The sequence below is a fragment of the Condylura cristata genome, unplaced genomic scaffold, assembly GCF_000260355.1.
Source record: "Condylura cristata isolate star-nosed mole 26May11 unplaced genomic scaffold, ConCri1.0 scaffold00015, whole genome shotgun sequence".
Lineage (NCBI taxonomy): Eukaryota > Metazoa > Chordata > Mammalia > Eulipotyphla > Talpidae > Condylura > Condylura cristata.
The window spans coordinates 40,193,388-40,212,963 of NW_004567116.1; the positions used below are offsets into that span (position 1 = coordinate 40,193,388).

Sequence of the window (19,576 nt, forward strand, 5' to 3'; positions counted from 1 at the left end):
GTGGTCTCCTCCGGGGCAGGCGGCAGGCGGGAATCGAACTCATGCGGAAGTGGCTTCAGATTCTCAGTGCTGTGCTTTAACCCGCTGCGCCAACACGGAGGGCCCTTTTCTGAGTTCTTTATCTTTCCAAGTGAATTTGAGAATCATTTAATCAGTTTTTCTAAAAAAAAAAAAAACTTGCTGGAATTTTGACAAGAATTTGTAAATTAGCTTGTGACTGAATTTTCTAGTTTGTGAACATGAATGTATCTTTTTATTTAAAGTTCTTAATTCTTTCAGTAATATCTTGCATCTTTACTAGAAATTTATTTAGGGCATTTTTTGTTAGAATTATTCCTATTCTAGAGGTAGGTCTTTTTTTTTTTTCTGGTAGCAGTATTTAAAAATAGTTAATTTAAATTTATTAGCCTTGCAAGTTGCAGTCTTGTTATATTAAGTGTTTAGTTCTCATCATTATTTTATAGGTTTTGGGGGGATTTCTATGTAAACCATCGTACCTTCAAACTTAGACTACTTTATGTGCTTTGATCAATTTTTCTACCTCATTTCAATAGCAAGGAAATGTAGTACAGTGTTGAATAAAAGTAATACAAGTAGAAATTCTTGCCATGGTCTTGGTCATTGCTGGAAACAATTTATTCTTTCTTTCCTAGATATAATATTAATAATTCCTTCTGTTAGTTTTTAAACATTCTTTCTTATTTCTGATTTCTGGGAGTTTTTTTTTATCATGAATGAATGTTGGGTTTTGTCTAAAGTTTTCTCTGTATCTAGTGAAGTGATCATTTGATTCCCCCCCCTTGATTATGTTAATGTAGTAATGTACATTGATCTAATTTCACATATTTAATATTGCATTTCTGAAGTAAAGCTGAAGTTGGTTATGATATACAATATTTTAAAAATATCTTACTGAATGATATCTGGTAATATTATAAGAGTTTTTGTGCCTGTATTTTTAGGGATATTGGAATGTAACATTTTGACTTATTTTTTCAGATCAGTGATATGATCATAGTGATCTGGTAGAATTAGTTGGGTAGTGTTCCTTCTTCCCCTCCATTTTCACCAGAAACAGAAGTCTTGGATTTTTAACCTTTTCTCTGCTGAGATTTCCTATTTTTTTTTTATTCATTATGAGCATATTTTACTTTTTCTCACTTAGTGAATTCATAATAGTTGTGTTAAGATTTTTTATTTTTGTGACATGTAGATCATCTCAGAGTTGACAGATGTTGGTTGTTTTTTTCCTTGGAGAATGAGTCACATTTTCCTGGTTCTTTGTGTATTGGGGCATAATGTCATAATATCTTGAACATTGTATTGTAATTTTGTGAAATATCTAGATTTTATTACTTTATTCACAGGAATGTCAATGTTTTTATTTTAGCTGTTAACTTGGTTGGACTCAAACTGTCATGCTTACAATGGACATTTGACTCCAATTTCAGTTCAGTACTTTTTTCCATAAACACAGATTGCTTTCTGTTTGCCTCATGCTTGTGTGACTTAACATTCATCCAGACTCAGATTAAATATAAGCAGAATCTGGGGTGTCCATTCTCTGACTTCCTCCATGCTGGTGACCTAGTTACCCGATTTCTTTCTCCTGTCTACTCTGACCAAAAAAGATAGTTGGCTTTCAGTTGGAGTTTAACAATGACCACCCACAGAGGAGAACCATATCTATGTTGGTTTGTTATGCTAGTATATAGTATATGAAAATACAGCTTATTTAAATATATTAACCTTGTGTCTTAAAGTCTTCTTATATTAAGTGTTTCATTCTCATAGTTATTTTTTTATTTTTTTTTTAAGATTTATTTATTTGTGCATACAGAACTGGGGTACAGGCCAGAGGCTCAGGGGCGGTGAGAGGATTCACGAGAGACAGAGTGGGGAACAGAACAGGCAGATCGACGAAGTACACTGCTGAGGGGAGCAGCGGGCGGGTCAGTAGAGGTCTGCCACGCCATGTGGTCACCTCCTGGGCAGGCGGGAATCGAACTCATGCGGAAGCGGCTTTAGATACTCAGTGCTGTGTTTTAACCCACTGCGCCACCAGGGAGGGCTTCTCATAGTTATTTTATAAATATTTGGGATTTTCTGTATAAACAGCCATACCTGCAAACTTGAACTGCTTTATGTGTTTTATTTAATTTTTCTGGGTTATTTCAATTGCAAGAACATAGTCTCTCCCAAAGTTGGCTGACTGTTGAGTAATCTCCAGTACTCTCAAGTAGTAACTTTTTAAGTATTATCTAGTCTTTAGGTGTTATTTATGGGAGGACCAGTTTGTTAGGTGTTCATTGTCATGTACCAGAAGTAGAAAACCTGTAGATTTCATTATTATTTACATTTTGCTTTATTTCCCTAGCTGAAACTGGTTTTAGACCTGGTATTGCCACTACATATGTGAAGTTAGTGGATTGGTTTAAATACTTTCTAAGGAAAATTTTCCCTTTCTTAATGGTTTTATAGTTCTAGATGTAATAGCAACAGCTTACAAATACACTTAAAAGCAAATTTGTGTACTAATAGGACAACTGCCATAGTTCTAAAGCTTTTTTTCAGTATGCTAATTATCTCCAGTAGGAAAACTAGTTTTGGTAGGAAAACTAATATAAACGAATATGCCCTAAACTGCCCTAAACTTCATTCTTAGAAATTGTGATTACCATAAAAAACTTAAGGTGGTTTTTATTGATGATACCTACATTAATAAAAGACAAATATTCTTATGGTTACTTCTAGAATCTTATGTCATATCACAAGTCTTACAGACTCTGGAATACTCTACTCTGAAGTTTTGAAGAAAAAGGGAGGTCATAGTTTAGTGTTAATATGAAAGTATTTTTTAAGTCACAGACTCTGAAATGGTCTCTGGAACTATGCTTTCTTGGATCACACTTTGAGAACTTTTGCCTTGAGGCTCTTTAACTCCCATATGATGAGAAGAAAATTGCTTCCTTTAAAATATTATTTATATGTTAATTTATCATTCTGAAATGAGTCTTTAACCATGCCCATGACTGTCTTTTAGCAGTGTATGTTCTTGCAAATAAATGGCTTGTATCTGTGATTTTTTTCAATTTGTATAAAAAGTCCAACTAAAATTGATCTGTTGGTGATGTACATGTGACATTAACAAAAGACTATTGCAACATACTTAATAGAACATTAAGTTCTTTGAGCACTTGTCTTAGATACATAAGGAAGCAGAATCAAATCTCACTTGGACAGGGTTTGTTCACTCTACTCATCATATATTAGAGCCAACAATTCTGGTTATAATGACTTTCTATATTTCTGTAAATGGGCCAGTTTCCACAATTAGACCATAACAAAAACATACACATGCCTTTCACTTTTAGATTAGTATTTGGATTTACTTCTACTCTCAGTTCTTTGATTTTAGAAAACATATTCCAATTTGAGCTGTCCCCTGGAATAGTACAGGCTAATTTACTACCCACGCATATCCCTGTGGTCTCTGAAGAGTAGCTTTTCTTTTTTTTCTTCTTTCTTCTGCCCAGGTAGAATTAAGTTTATATATTTTGTGGAAAATTCAATTTAAAGAATTGAATTCTTTGTGGAAAAATCTTTCTAAGAATTTACATAATTTTTTCCTTAGTGATGTGAAAACATCTAGGACTTCGTGATCACACTATTGGAAACACATTGTTTCTTGGTTCCCTTTTCTTTATTAATAAGCAATCTCCTTGACTTTCGGTTTTGTTTTTACAGGGAGTTGGCAAGGCAAAGTAACGTTTGTCTCCACTAGATCTATGCTCTTAGAGAGCAGATACTATTTCTCACTCATCTAGAAGCACTTAGTAGGCTCTTCACAGTTGTTTGCATTGCTCAGGAAAAGTTGCTTAGGATGTTTGACACTTCATAAAATTTTCAAGGCAGACACAGTAAATGATGATTGGAGATAAGCATTTCTGCTTGGTGGGGCGTTTCTTTGTTTTTTTGGCTGGAATGAATGTCTTTAACAGATGATCTTGCCATCTGTTTAGAATCAACATTTCAGAGATAGGAAGAAAGCATTTTGGGTGAGAAATGATAGCTACAAAGTACTTTCCACATAACTGCCAAAAGTCATTTTCCATGCTTTTGCCTTTTCCAGAATGTCATATAGTTGGAATCATACAGTTTGTAGCCTTTTCAGATTGACTTCTTTTACTTAGCACTAATCATTTTAGGTTCTTCCATATTTTTTCATAGCTTGATAGCTTACTTATTTATTGCTGAATAATAAATACTTTGTTGTATAGATATACCACAGTTTATTTGCACATTTTGTCTGCTCCCAAGTTTTGGCAATTATGAATAAAGTTGTTATAGACATTCATGTGTAGGTTTGTGTGTGGAACTAAATTTTCAGCTTATATGAGTAAGTATCTGGGAGCACAACTGCTGAGCATATAGCGGACCTATGTTTAGTTTAGAAGAATTGCCAGACTGTTTTTTGAAGTAGTTATATCATTTTGCATTGCCATCGATGAAGAATGGAAATTTCTATTGTTCCACATCTTTGTAAGTGTTGTGTTTTTATTTTATTTTGAAAATAGTTTCAGTAGGTATGAAGTGCAATCTAAGTTTTAATTTGCAATTCCTTAGTGGCATGTTGTTGAACATCTTTCCCTATTCTTTTCTCCCCCCCCCCCATCTTTTCGTATTCTTATTTATCGTCTATAAATCTTCTTTGGTAATGTAACAGTTCATGTCTTTTGCATGTTTTTAAATTGGGTTGTTTTTGTATTGTTGGATTTTAGAGTTCTATACTGTTCCTTTATCAGATAAGTAGTTTTCAAATATTTTCTCCCAGTTTGTGGTTTGACTTTTCATTTCTCTTAGCAGTTTCTATAGTACAAAAGTTTTAATATCAATGTAGGTCAACTTAACTTTGTCTTTCATAGATCATGCATTTTGATATTATATCTAAAAAATCATGTCCAAATCCAAGGTCACTTAGATTTTCTTCAATGTTATCTTCTAGATGTATACATTTTCATTTCACTTTTATGTATGAACCATTCTGATTTAATCTTTGTGAAGGATGTAAGGACTGAAAATATTTTCCCCTGCAAGTGATTCCAGTACTGTTTGGTGAAAAGTCTAGATCAGTTGACTATCTGTCTATTCTTGCTCTCTATTCTTTTCTGTGATGTGTCTATTCTTTTACCCATCTCATACTGTCTTGATTACTATAGCTATATAGTAAATAAGTGTTGAAATTGGATAATGTTAGTCTTCCAAATTATTCTCTAGTACTGAGCAGGTTATTCTGGGTTTTTTGTTTTTGCCTTTCTATATAAACTTTCTAGTTAACTTTCTGATATCCATAAAGTAACTTGTTGGAATTTCACTGAATCTGTAAATCAAGTTGTGAAAAGTTATCTTAATAATATTGTCTTGCTATCCATGAACATGGACAATCTTTTCATTAATTTTGGATTTCCTTTGATTTCTTTCATCAAGTTTTGCAATTTTCTTAATATAGGTCTTATATATGTTTTGTTAGGTTTACAACTGAAGTATTTAATTTTTTATATTAATATAACTGATGGTGTATTTTTCATTTCAAATTCTAGTGTTGTTTTTTGTTGTTGTTGTTGTTACATAAGAATCTATTGACTTTTGTGCATTAGCCCTCTATCATACAACCTTGCTGTAATCATTTACATTTAGTAATCATTTTATTCTGGGGTGTTTTTTGTAGGCATTTTCCACATAGACAGTCATATCATTTGTAAATAAAGATTTTTTCCCCAACCTTTATAGCTTTATTTCTTTTTCTTGTTTTATTGCGTAACTGGGACTTTTAGTACATCTTTAATAGAGTTGTGAAAAGAAAGACATCTTGTCATATTCTCCAACTTAGGGAGAAAGCCTCTGGTTTGTCACTATTAAATGGTATATTAATTTAGGATTTTTGTCAAATTTTTTTTTCACCACATTGAGGAAGCTGTTCTTTATTCCTAGTTTGCTGAGCGTTTTTATCATAATGGATGTTCAATTTTGTTATATGCTTTTTCAGTATCTTGTCATATATGTAGATTTTTCTTGTATAACCTGCTTGATGACCATGATGAATTATATTAATCAGTTACTGAATTACTAACCTGTCTTTAGGTCATGATGTATAATTCTGCATTATTAGATTTGATTTGCTAATATTTTTGTTGGAGATTTTTGCATCCAAGCAGAGATGTTGATCTATAATTTTCCTTTCTAGTGATACTGGTCTTTATGTTAAGGGTATGCTGGTCTTATAGAATGATTTAGCAAGTTCTTCTAGATTCCTTTTTTAAAGACTTCTTTTATTTTTTATTTATCTGCTTGGTAGGATCCTTCAGTGAAACCTGGGTTTGTACTTTATGTTTTGGAAAGGCTTTCCAAAACATCTGTTTCTCTTAGTGTGAGTTTTGGTAGATTATCTTTGAAAGAATGGGCCCATGTGACCAAAGCTATCGAATTTATGAGCATAGAGTTATTTATAATATTCTTTAACATCTTAATGTCCACAAGAGCAGTTGTGACAACTGCTCATTCATTCCCCATATTAGTAATTGCAGTCCTTCCCCTGGCTCCAAAGAACTGGCTTTCTGTCTCATTAATTTTATAATTTTCTGCATTTATTGTCCTTATGGCTCACTAACTTCTTGAATTTGTACATATATTTCTTTTGCCTAATTTGAGACATGTTTAACCAATACTTCTGTGAGTACTTTTCTACTTCTTCCCTTTTCCTCCCTGCAGTAGTTTCATGACCAGGAGGCACTGTTTACACTTTTTAGTCTATTTCTTTCTGTTGTTTAGATTGGGCCGTCCCTATTGTTATATCTTCCAGGTTTAAGATTCTTTTCTCTATGTTCTATAGATGAGCTCACTCACTGAGTTTTGTTCCAGTGATTTTCAGTAAATTTTAAGTAAATATCTACTTCTTTACATATCTTCTATTTCTTTATTAGGACTATGTATCTCTTTGCCAAATGTTTTATTTCTTTTTGTTTCAGATATGCGTTTAGTTCTGTGAGCATGTTGTCCATATACCTGGGGTTGGCATTGCTGGTTCCTATGGTATTTGATATTTAGCTTTTTGAGAATTTCCATTTCTTTTTGTCCTATTGAATTGTGATGTCAAAAAAGAGGTCTGAGCTATTTTGTAATGTCTTTTGAGTTCTTAGAAAGAACTGTCCTTAGATTTTAGATTTCTTTTTACTCTTATTCCTTGTTACATCTGTGTTGCCACTAAAATGACAGGTGCTGATTTTAAGTTACTAATGAGAAATTAGATGAATATTAAAGAGCTAAATGATTGCTCATTTTGAAATATTATGAATGTAGTTATTTGTAGTTGTGACTTAATATATTTGCAAATTTACTTTTGAATTATTTTTTAATTTAGAAAAAAGAAAGTGAGTGCCTGCATTTAAGAATTTTGGTGCTTCGAAATGAACTGGAAAGACAGAAGAAAGCTTTGGGACGAGAGGTGGCGTTACTGCATAAACAACAAATTGCATTACAGGACAAAGGTGAGTAAAGACACCATACAGACTAACTTTTGCATTCAGCAGTTTCCCTTTCTTCTTCATAAATGAAAATAATTGTCTTTTTCTGAATGTGCTTATGTAGTTTTCTTTCAGAACTGTTTTGAAATGTTCTGAAATTGCTGCATACAGAAAGGTGTGCATTATACACGCACATACAGCCCACATTTGTAAGATGAAATGGGATCTACATAAACCTAATCTGCATTGAGAAATAGTGTTACCAGGAACCCAGAACCTTTTAAGTTTCCATTCCATTCAGAATTTCTCCAGCCAGACTAACCTGTACCTTGATTTGCTATATCAAACATTGGCTGTACATAATTCTGATCTACTTACTAGTAGAGTTACATAGATGTACAAATTATGTTCTGACTTGTGTTTGCCATTTTGTTTGTAACATTTATCCATTCCAGTGTGTGAATAGTCTTAGTCCATTCATATTGCTAGAGATATTCCATTGTATGAATATGAATTTATTTATTCTTATTGTTGACCTTTAAGTGATTTCTATTTTGGGACTTACAGATAATGCTTCTGTGAATGCTCTAGTACAAGTTTCTTAGTGGTGATCTTTTTTTAAAGATTTATTTGATTTGGGTCCTCCCTGGTGGCACAGCGGGTTAAAGTGCAGCACTGAGAAGCTATTGGCAGCCTCCTCCGTATGAGTTTGATCCCCAGACAGGGAGGTGACCCACATGGCGTGGTAGACCTCTCCTGTCTTACCTGCTGTTCTTCTCAGCAGTATATTTCAGTCAGTCTTCCTGTTCTACTCCCCACTCTGTCTCTGGTGAATCCTCACCCCAACACCTCTGACTGTACCCCAGTTCTGTATGCATAAAAAAATAAATACTAGGAAAATAATTTTTTAAAAAGATTTATTTATTTATTCATGCATGCAGGCATACAAGAACTGGGGTCTAGACCTGGGATGCAAGGGTTAAGAGGATTCACCCGAGACCGAGTGGGGAGCAGAATAAGCAGATCTACTGAAATACATTGCAGAGGGGAGGAGCAGGCGAGACAGGAGAGTCTGCTGCACCTGTGGGTCAGCTCCCTGGCCAGGGATCGAACTCAGGTCACAATGGCTGGTGATAACTTGATAGTGCTGAGATTTTTGCCCCAGTTCCTCCATGGAGGCCACAGTGATGATTTTTAGTACATTTCTGTTGGCTATAAACCTAGGAGCGGAAATGTAGACATGGAATACATATCTCTTTAGCTTTACTGGATTGTGTCCAAAAAGTGATTGTGTTGGTTTATATCTCTCCTTTCTATCTGACAGTGTACTGGCTTTGTTGTTCCATTTATGCTGTTTTATTTTCTCTCATGTTGTTATTATTCTTGATATTTGTTAAGTTTCTTCATCTTAGTTCTTTTTTAGTTTCAGGCCTGCAACAGTGATTCAATATTTGTATATATTCTGAAATGATCATCAAATGAGCCCATTGTGACACCATCTTTTCTTAGCATTTGATATTTGTCCTTTTTTTTAATCTCTCTGGTGTGTATGTTTGGGTATCTCCTTGCAACTTTAAGTTTGATTTCTTTAAAAACGAATGAACACTGTTGCATATGTTTTATACTGATTGGATATTCTCTTTGTGAAGTGCAATGCATTGAGATCTTTCTCCCACTTTTTAAAAACCTGCTTGAAAAATCTTTTTAAGCAGGAATTCTTTATATATTGTAAATATGGATTCTTTGAAATATGCAGTAAATATATGTATTTTACTCCTGTGACTTGCTAATTCATACTTTAGTAATATCCTCACATGACCATAAGTACCATTTTCAGTCTGCTCTTTAATATTTAAGACTTTAGTCTCCAGTTTAAGAAATAATTGCCTATTTTAATGTCATACAGATGTTCTCCTGTGTTTTTGAACACTTTGCTATTTCTTTTTATATCTGTAATTCATCAGGAATTGATTTTTTTGAGTATGATGTAGAAGGTAAGAGTCAAGGTGTGCTTTATTTTTTTCCATAGTCAATTGACCCAGCACCATTTTTTGAAAACCACAGTTTTATTGTACTGCAGCAACAGTATTTTTCATAAGTCAGGTGACTGTATACTTGCATGCTTGCCATAGGATATTCTGTTTGGCTTCATAGATCTTTCTATTCTTTTGCAATTGTCTTACTGTTTTATTTTCTCTCATGTTACTAGTCTTGATATTTGTTAAAGTTCTTCGACTTCATAGTTCATGTTTTAGTTTCAGGTATATAGCAATGATTCAACATTTGTGTACATTGTGAAATGATCATCACAATGAGTCAACTGTGATACCATCTTTTCTTAGCAGCTTTCAGATTTACAGTTCCATATTGTTGATAGCGCCTTAACTTATCTGCTTCATAAATAGATATTTATGCCTCTTGATCTCCTGCACCTGTTTGCTACTCCCTAATCCACCTTCCCTGTATGAACCACTGTTCTGCTTTCTGTTGCTTTGATTTCAGTTTAGTTTTATTTTTGTCTTGTGATTCTCCATATACCTGAAGTCATACTATACTGTTTTTCTGACTTAACATAATACCTCAAGATCTACGGTAATTGTCACAAACGGGTAATGTTTCATTGTTTTTCACATTTGAGTAGTATTCCTGTTTGTGTGTGTGTTTCTGCAAAATGCCATATAGATTTCCATGTAACACTGTCTCTAGTAAACCATCAATTAAAACTTGTGTTGCTTCCATTTTCTGGCCATTGTAAGTAATGTGGCAGTGCACATGGGAATGCTTAGTTTTTCAAGTTAATTTTGTTTTCTTTATGTAAACAAAGACAATATATGGCAGTTAAATATAAAAGAGAAGTCTGAAAAATGGTACACATTTTACATTCATGTGAGGTATTATTAAATTATGAATTAGCAAGTCATAGGAGTATAATGTATATATTTAATGTGTATTACAAACGAAGAATCCATATCCATTATAACCAGAAGTAGAACTGTTGGATCATATGATAGTTCTGTTTTTAATTTCTTGAAGAATCTACAGACTGTTTGCTAAAGTAACTGTACTAATTTATAAATTCTTAGCAACAGTGCAAGAGAATTTCATTTTCTCCACAACTTCACCATCTTGTTGTCTTTTTGATGATAGGCATTCTGATAGGAGTGAGGTATTAATTTTATGGTGGTTTTGATTTGCATCTCCTCCATGATTAGTGATATTGAGCATTATTTCATATACAGGTTGGCCTTGTCTTCTTTGGGAAAATGTTCAGTTCCGGTGCCAGTTTTTTTTTTTAAAAATGAGTTATATGATATTAAATATCATATATTAAACCTTTATCTTATATATAACTGTTATTATCTTCACCCACTCAGGCTGTCCTTTTGTTGATGGTTTCCTTCACTATACAGAAATGTTTTAGTTTGATATCATATCATGTGTATATATTTCTTATTGCTCTTCCCTTTTAAGTCAAATCCAGAAAAAAAAACATTAAGATCAGTATCTAAGAGCTTATTACCTATGTTTTCTTATAGAATTCAAGAATTAACTTCTGTATGTGATGTAAGAGAGTGGTATGTGATTGTTGAATTTGTATGTGATTGTTGAGTTTCCCCAACACCATTTGTTAAAGAGACTGTCTTTTCCCTAGTTTGTATTCTTATTACCATTGTCCTAAATTAATTGACTGTGTTTTTGTGTGTTTATTTCTGGGCTGTCTATTCTGTGCCATTGTTATATGTATGTTTTAATGTCGACACCACTCTATTTTGATTATTGTAACCATGTAATGTAGTTTTAAATCAGGTGTCTTAGACTACCCAGCTTTGTTCCTCTTTCTCAAGATTGCTTTAGCTATTCAGGATCTCTTGTGTTTCCATACAAATTTTAAAATTATTTGTAGTCTTTCTATGAATAATGCCATTGGGAATTCAATACAGATTACATTGAGTCCGTAGATTGCTGTGAGTAAAATGGACATTCTAACAATATTAATTCTGATCCATGGGTATAAGATATCTTTTTCTATTTCTTTGTGTCTTCAGTTTCTTTCATCAGTGTCTTATCATTTCTGTAGGCATTTTATTCTTTCTGATGCAATTACAAGTGATTCTGTTTTCTTAATTTTCTCTCTGATAGTTCCTTGTTAGTTCATTATAAAACATAATTTTGTTAGGAAGAGAGTAGTATGAGATGGGATTGGAATGAGAAGTAATTTAGAGCAGAAATGAAGATGTTTGCCCTTTCTGTTGAACTGGAGAGGAGTCTAAGAAAATGAAACAAGGGCAAGGGAGTTTACATGTTAGGTAGTGGGTAGGATCTGCCTGTTCTATTTAAACATTAAAATTAGGTCTGACTTTCTTAGTTGTCAGGCCAAATGTATAGAGTTATGAATGATATCATTTGCTTTCCACTGCTTGCTGTATAGAAGATATCAGTCTTTAGGGAGAAAAAAAATCTTCTCTTGGCACTGAATTTCAAGAGGAATTTAGCGTGTAGTTTCTAATGTGCAAGATATTAAATATCATAATGAAATACAGTCAATTGCAATTTTGCTAAATTATAGCAAGAAATATCTATTAACCCTTGAGAAAGGCAGCATCATAAATCATAGCACAGAAATGGCATTTCTGCAGGGAGGGAAAGTAAAATAGTCAAAGTATATTGCTTCTTGCTTATCTGGGCTTAATGTAGAAAACCCAGAAGAACGGCAGTTTATTGTTTTTAACTAATTTTGACAGAAGCTGGCCATTGGCCAGAATGAGGCCAAACTCTCTCGCCTAAAGAATCTGCATTTTGTTTTGTTGATAGAAGCAAGATTCATGTTCTTTCGCTATTAGATTTATAGGTGACAACATTGACATTTGGTTATTAAAACTAAAGTAACTGACTTGAGTTCTTGCTGAACAGCGGGCCATCTTAGTAGACTATAACGGATAACGTTGGTATATATATGAACAGGGCAAAACATTTCAGAAAGTGGTTTTTGAATATGCATTTGCTTTCCCTCCATCTCCATGACTTCTGCTGTGGGTGTGGATGGGTAAAAGGAGCTTCATTTTCACCTTAACATGAGAAAGCTGAATACTGTACAAAATTAGAACTTTTCTTGAATCTATTCTATTAGAGAGGTAAAACATTAGGGCAACCAAATATCCTGAATATAAGGAAAGACAGGCATCTCTAAATGTGACCACATCTGAGAACTGAGTATCAGTGCTGGAGCATGGAAGAAATTTAGGACCATTGTATAAGAAGGTAAAATAGTTCAAGTACAATTTTTAAAAATTGTTATTATTAAGTATAGGATCCTGTGAGTCTGTAGTAGATAAAAGGCATTTCATACCTGCACACAGTTTATTCTACATGAACCTACACTGGGTTTTGTAAGAAAGATTGCAATCAAAGGAGAAAACTTAGAAAACCACTTTCAATGATGTAGGTCTGGAGGAGGTGAATGGATGCTATTTTAAGAGAAGTATAATCTTTCTTCCTTAAGAACAAAAGTGTTAAGCTTTGAGGGGAAGAACTGCAAACCCAGTAGTCCTGAGGGTATAAGTGAAAATCTGTTTTTTATGAAGGAAGAAAAAGAAAAGTACCACTACTGTTGGTTGACGAAAACTGTGTTGGGTCTGGATGATCAGAATTTTCCTATCCCTAGGAAAGGGGCAGCATCAATGAGAGAATCCTAACTTGAACCCTAAGGACTCAGGATGTTCCTGCTCAACCAGGACAGCAGCAAAATCCCCTACTTTTCTCACTAGAGAGGCTAAAAAGCATGAAATAACAAGGCATTGTAGTTTACCATACAAGGAGAAGCAAGAGCATGAGGAGACACCCTTACTTAGGTGCAGGTACATAGGAAATAACCTAATTCTAAGAGCAGAGCAGGATCACTGAGGAAAAAGCCAACAGCAAACCATTGCAACCATCACCATCCCCCAACAGGAAAAATTGGAGGAAATTTGAAGAATGGAGTGCACTAAAAATAGTCATGGCAGCAGCAAAACCCAAAACCAGCTTAGTTCCTGTTACTTTGTCTCAGCTCTCCCCAAATTAACATTAGAAGAGGCATACCCTTATCTTGTCTTTTGTCCAGCATATGATGTTCAACAGTCAGAATTTTTGAAATAAAAAGCCAAAACAAAACAAAAACTTCATGCTACCGTTACCCCATTACCAATGTGGTCAAGAGAAGTTAGTAGAAAAATATTCAGAAATGACTCAAATGTTAAGATCACCAGAGAGGAAACTGAAAGCATTTGATGCTTGTATTAGAAAAGAGAGGTTCCCAATCAATAATACAAGCTTACAATCATATAACCTTAACAAGTAGAAAAGGTAAGCAAATTAAACCCAAATCAAGCAGAAGAAAAGAAATAACAAATTCCATAAATCATTGAAATTGGAAAAAACTAGTAGAGAATATCAATAAAATCAAGGCATTCTTGAAGATTATTAAAAATCATCACCTTCAACCCAGACTGAGCAAATAAATGGAAGACACAAATGAGAGTGGGGACATTACTAGAGATCCTACAGAAATTAAAATGATAATGAAACAGTATTTTGAATAACGTGATAACATGTCACAAGGGCACTGGATTAAAACTATAGAAAGTTCCACTGGCCAAATTTGGAGCCATTTGAACACCAAAATAATTACCTATAGTAATGAACTTGCTCACTGAAAAATAAGGAAGCAGTGCATAATATGTATTGATGATAGAGGGCTAATCAAGAAGGGAGGGCTCTTCTAGAATGCTGAGTATTGACTGATAAATATGGAAAGAGTACTGGAGTTGGATTATTAGTTTGCAGTCTTCAGATTAACATTAAATCAAGCAGAATATATCAACTGAGACTAAATCTAGGGAGAAATTTAGATGAGTGTAAGAATGTAGTATAATCTTAAAGATGAACATCATTGCTTTTATGTTTAATATCCTCAGAAGGATATGTCATCAATCATGTAGTATTCAGGCTAGTAATACATAACCCTAAAGAAATTGAGCAAATCATCACTTCACTGTTTTTATTCCTTGTGATACGCGTTTTGGAATTTAGGTTTTACTTTCTGAGATATCTTTAAATACTTCTTTCCTATATGAGTCTTACTAAATCAACTCCATGCAGTTTTGTTCCAGAGTCCACCCTGTAACCAGTATATTACTATTTGGCAGAAAAATTAACCTCATGTTTTGGAGAGATGACTTTAGACAATTTATCTAAAAGTCTAAATTCTGATAAAACCTATGGGAAATCATAGCCCCTCAACTGACCCTTTTCTGGGTTTAGCTCTACTCTTTTGTTTACTTATTTTGGAAATAAGTTCAGATGTAAAGAATTATCACAAGACTATATACTGAAAACACATGTTCTCAGCCCAAGAATTACTTACTGTTAATATTTTGCCTGATTAGTGAGCTGGCTACTTGACTTTTCTAAGTTTAATTTTTCTTTCTTTGTAGAGAATTTTTTTTTATTATTATGTAATATCTGAGGGCTTTTCAGAACTGAAGAAGGTATATACATTTGCATTTTGAAACCCAGGTCTGTTTTGTCCTTGATTGTGCTTTCATTGATAGAAATAAGACAACTTAATTTATCTGGAATTAAGAATAATATGGCAAATTTCTGTATTGCTGGGAGAATTCATGTACTTTTGGTAAAAGTACAGAGGATAGAAGGTGAAGATTGTCAACTATGTCTTCTGAAATCATTAGGAAGATTTTAGGTAGAAATTATAATAGGGGCTAAAGAAAATTATGTGGTATTCCTTAATAGAGTTCTGTTTTGAGGGTAGAATCACCAATTCACTGGTCATTGAATATAGTTGATAGAGAATAGTAGGGTACTTATAAATATGTAGGTAAAATTATTTAGATTGGTTAATTTAATGCTGTGTTCCAAAATATATTTAGGTTAATTAACCTACTTTGTTTTCCTCTCTACAGGAGATAGATTCACAGAAGAGTTCAGGGCACCTTTTCCTATTAGATCACAGTTTATGAAACTAACATCCTTTATAAGATCTAGAACTTGAAATTTGGGGATGTAAGACTGTTTCTCTGTTGTGTAGAATCTCTGAACTTATTAGGCCTGGATTTTCAGGAGCCTAGAAATTCTGATTTTCTTTGATATAAGGACTTCTTGATCATAGAAATGGAAATGAAAGGTCTAAAAGTTAACATAAATACAAAAAAAAGACATGTAAATATGAATATTAATCACTACAATACTAAAAGCAAATACTTAAAGGAAATTAAATATTCTGTAATGGATTGAGCTAGAGCATATCATTTAAAATGTGGAATATATAATTTATATCCATGGAGTTGAATTTTACATAGTCATTAAATATTACAACACAGACTATGTATCAACATATAGACATGCTTATGGCATAATATGGAAAAATCAGAATATACACTTCCTATACATTATGATTGTGACTAACCTATTTATATTTATGAGCAAGATGAAAGTTCATAAAAAGTGACTTATATTTATGAAGCTATATTATAGTGGTCAATGAAGGTAATTTTTCCTGCTCTATTTTATACTGTCCATTTTTTTATACTTTAAAGAAATAAAAGTCATGTTATATAGCATTTGTGGTTGAATAGAAATTAACCACTTTAAGAAAAGCTTTATTACTTTTTATGGCAGTTTATATTCATAGCAAAATTGAGCGAATAGTATGAAGATTTTTCCGTATGCCCCCCAAGCCACCCCACATGCATTTTCCTCCCCCATTACCAACATCCTCACAGAGTGATATATGGGTTATAATGATAAACTTTTAATAAATTGTCATTAACACCCAAGGTTCATGAGTCATCCCTCCCCCGTTAAATGAAGTTATCTGAATTGTGAAATCCCATCAGGGTTTCCTAGTCAGCAGTTCAGAAATCTGAAGGCAGAGACACTTAAGACGTCTTCTCTTGATTTCCTACTGGAGATTGAACTTGTATAAAAATTAAACCAATAACGAAGTTTATTCTGGTTAATCACCCTGGAAGACCTCTGTACCCACTACTTTACCTTTTAACTATTTCCCTCACATTCAGGGAACTGGGCTTAGCATGTTTGGTTGTGACTGAACAGCTTGTCTGCCATATAACATCTGGAATTGTATATTTCAATCCCTCTCTAGGAAGTGCATTTTCTACCGAGCATCTCAAACTTCAGCTCCAGAAGGAATCCCTAAATGAGTTGAGGAAAGAATGTACTGCAAAAAGGTAAATACAAAACAAGGAATATAATTTTTATGTACGTGTTGTGTTTAATTTGGAAATACAACATTCTTTAAAATCTGCTGGCACTTATATTCCACCTAACTTAGTGCCACATTCATTCATTCAAAAAATATTTACTAATTGCATACTATCTGTCATTTTCTGTTAGAGGTAACTAAAAAAGCTCCTGATATAAAATCACAATCAGCAAGTTGAATGCTGTTGTTCTGATTTTCAAATATCACAGCATTGTGTCTTCTACATGTAGTAGAGTTTATAGTTTTCTCTCCAGTAATTTCTTTAGATTTATTCCTGTGTAGTAGTAGCTCATTTGGACTACCTCAACAGCTTGTAGAGCTTACCAGTGGTCTTTCCATTTTCCCAATTCATCTTCCACATTGCCATCAGACCACTTCCTTTTAAAATATTGTTTTTGCCATATTTTTTCCTTCCCTTGAAAACTCATGTTGATTGTTTTACTTTCAAATAACCTTCAGTAAATTGCACTGCAACTGTAACTAATAGCTTTCACTCCATATTTCTTTAACAAATGATAAAAATGTTGGTTTCCCCCCACCAGCATATACTTAATTTGTTGTCAACTGTGTTCTTTTCTTCATCTTCACTCACTTTTCTTAGAAAATCATCCCATCCTGCATTTTGGATCAAGGAATTTTAGCAATTGAGGATTTACAAATGTTAGGCTTGGAAAGAATTTAGAAGATCATCTAGTCTAGTCCTCTTTATTTGCAGATAGGAAAGCAAAGTGCTGAAAGTTACTCTTTATTTATCTAGCTCACAAAGAAAGCAGGAATACATTATAGTACTAATTTTTATGTTAGATTTTGATCAACAGTTCTCTTCAATTATCTTTTTTTCTTAAATTGTAAATACAGTTCAGCTGATAATTTGCTTTATGGTGGTGTTCTTTTGATCATATTTCTGAAGTAGTTCAAGGCAGAAGCTGCATAATATCATATTCCAGCTTTTTGCTCACCTCTTTTTATTCTTAATATTTTTCTAACTTGGCAGCAGGTTATTTTTTTTAAGGTGAAAACAGAATGCTTTTTTGAGGAAGTACTATTTCCTGAAATCAAATTGGTCTCAGATTAGAAGAGACCTTGTTTAGCATAACAAGCCTTTTAAAATCTTGTTTCCTTGTTTGTAGAATGGGTATAATAATATCAACCTATTTGAGTTGTTATAAGAATTCAATAAAGCTTTTGTATTAATACAGCGCTGCTTTTGTATTAATACAGCGCTGTGTGTAGTTTCGCTTGTTGGCAGTATTCAGAGCTGGGTCAAAGGCTAGTGTCAGCTATTATTTTTGTCTCTCCTTTCTTCTGTGGCCTTCTACAAACCATTTAATTTTATTCTGTATCAGTTGTGTGGAAATAAATGTTGCAAGGTGTGCAAGTATGTATTTTTAAACAAATGTGCTTTTTTTTCTTTCCTCTACAGAGAACTCTTTCTGAAGACTAATGCACAGTTGACAATTCGTTGCAGGCAATTACTCTCTGAGCTCTCCTACATTTATCCTATTGATTTGGTAAGTTTCAAATTTTCTTTAAAAAGTTTTCTTTTTTCAGAAGGTGATTGCCATTCAAAATTTCCTGAGTGGAAAATTCTCATTTCTTTAATCTTAATCATATACTGTTATGATTCACTCAGAAAGTAAAATAAATTTAGATTTAGTTGTCCGTAGGTTCCACCATTCGATTTTTATGTCAGTTTGATGGTGGCATGCACTCATCTTCATTGGAAATAATATCAGATTATTTCTTGTTTCTTTGGAATCTTTTTGCTCAACTTTCCTGACATCTGTGCACTTCTTGAAAAATATAATTATTGATATCTCTGAGGATATTCCTGTCAGGATGTTTAATTTTTTAATCTAACTTCTTAGAGTAATGTAAACAGTAACATTTCAGTAGAAAATAGATTGACTAGGATTCTTTTTAAGAAAATCAAATCTGCTAAGTAATAGGATTTTTTGGCTGCTTGTATATCTTGTTGATTCCACTTTGTATTTTTCACTTATAGCTATGAATTTGAGAACAGTTTTATGATAAAAATTTACATGACTTTTTACTTCGACATGATGCTTTAAATGTTTAGTCAAAATTTCAAATATGTGACTCTTGAGAGAATAGTATAATGTATCATCATGTACTCATAATTCATCTTCAATAATTATGATAAATTTGATTCTAGGACAGTATTGTCTTTGAGTTAACATTGGGAGGCATTCTTTAAGATTTGGTTTAGAATTTATTTGCTTCATAAGTAAAAATAATTAAGATCATTCTTTGGTTATATTCACAGAATGACCATAAGGATTACTTTGTATGTGGTGTTAGGTTGCCCAATTCTGAAGACTTCCAAGGTATTTTATTTCTTTTTTACTTATAAGACTTAATGTATTTAATTTATGGGTATGTTGCAGGGGGAAAATAAGAGATATTTGAAATTTTGGTTGCCTAGCTCTTAATCCAGAAGGATTTGGACCTCCTGTCCCACCCCAATTCTAAATGTATATATATATATATACATAAATATTGCCCATGAGGCACTTAAGAGAATATTAGGTTTAATCATACAGAGAAAATTTATTTAATCCTATATATTTGAAATTTAACAGCAAATAGTTTTCATATGGGCTTTAAAAGAATCAGAATAGAGGGCCCTCCCTGATGGCGCAGCGGGTTAAAGCACTGCACTGAGAAGCTTAAGCCATTTCCACATGAGTTCGATCCCCGCCTGCCCCAGAGGTGACCACATGGCGTGGCAGACCTCTCCTGACCCGCCCGCTGC

General features: G+C 33.3%; 1 protein-coding gene across 2 annotated transcripts in view; it reads left to right on the forward strand.

Annotated features, from left to right (window-relative positions):
• The window catches only part of UVRAG (UV radiation resistance associated), a 238,662-nt gene that overhangs the window by 111,531 nt on the left and 107,555 nt on the right, over positions 1 to 19,576 (forward strand). For both annotated transcript variants that reach the window (XM_004683215.2, XM_012725607.1), the window contains 4 exons: positions 7,418 to 7,544; positions 16,681 to 16,765; positions 18,224 to 18,311; positions 19,088 to 19,148. In XM_004683215.2, the coding sequence (XP_004683272.1) occupies positions 7,418 to 7,544; positions 16,681 to 16,765; positions 18,224 to 18,311; positions 19,088 to 19,148 (361 nt within the window). The remainder of the gene's footprint in view (positions 1 to 7,417; positions 7,545 to 16,680; positions 16,766 to 18,223; positions 18,312 to 19,087; positions 19,149 to 19,576) is intronic.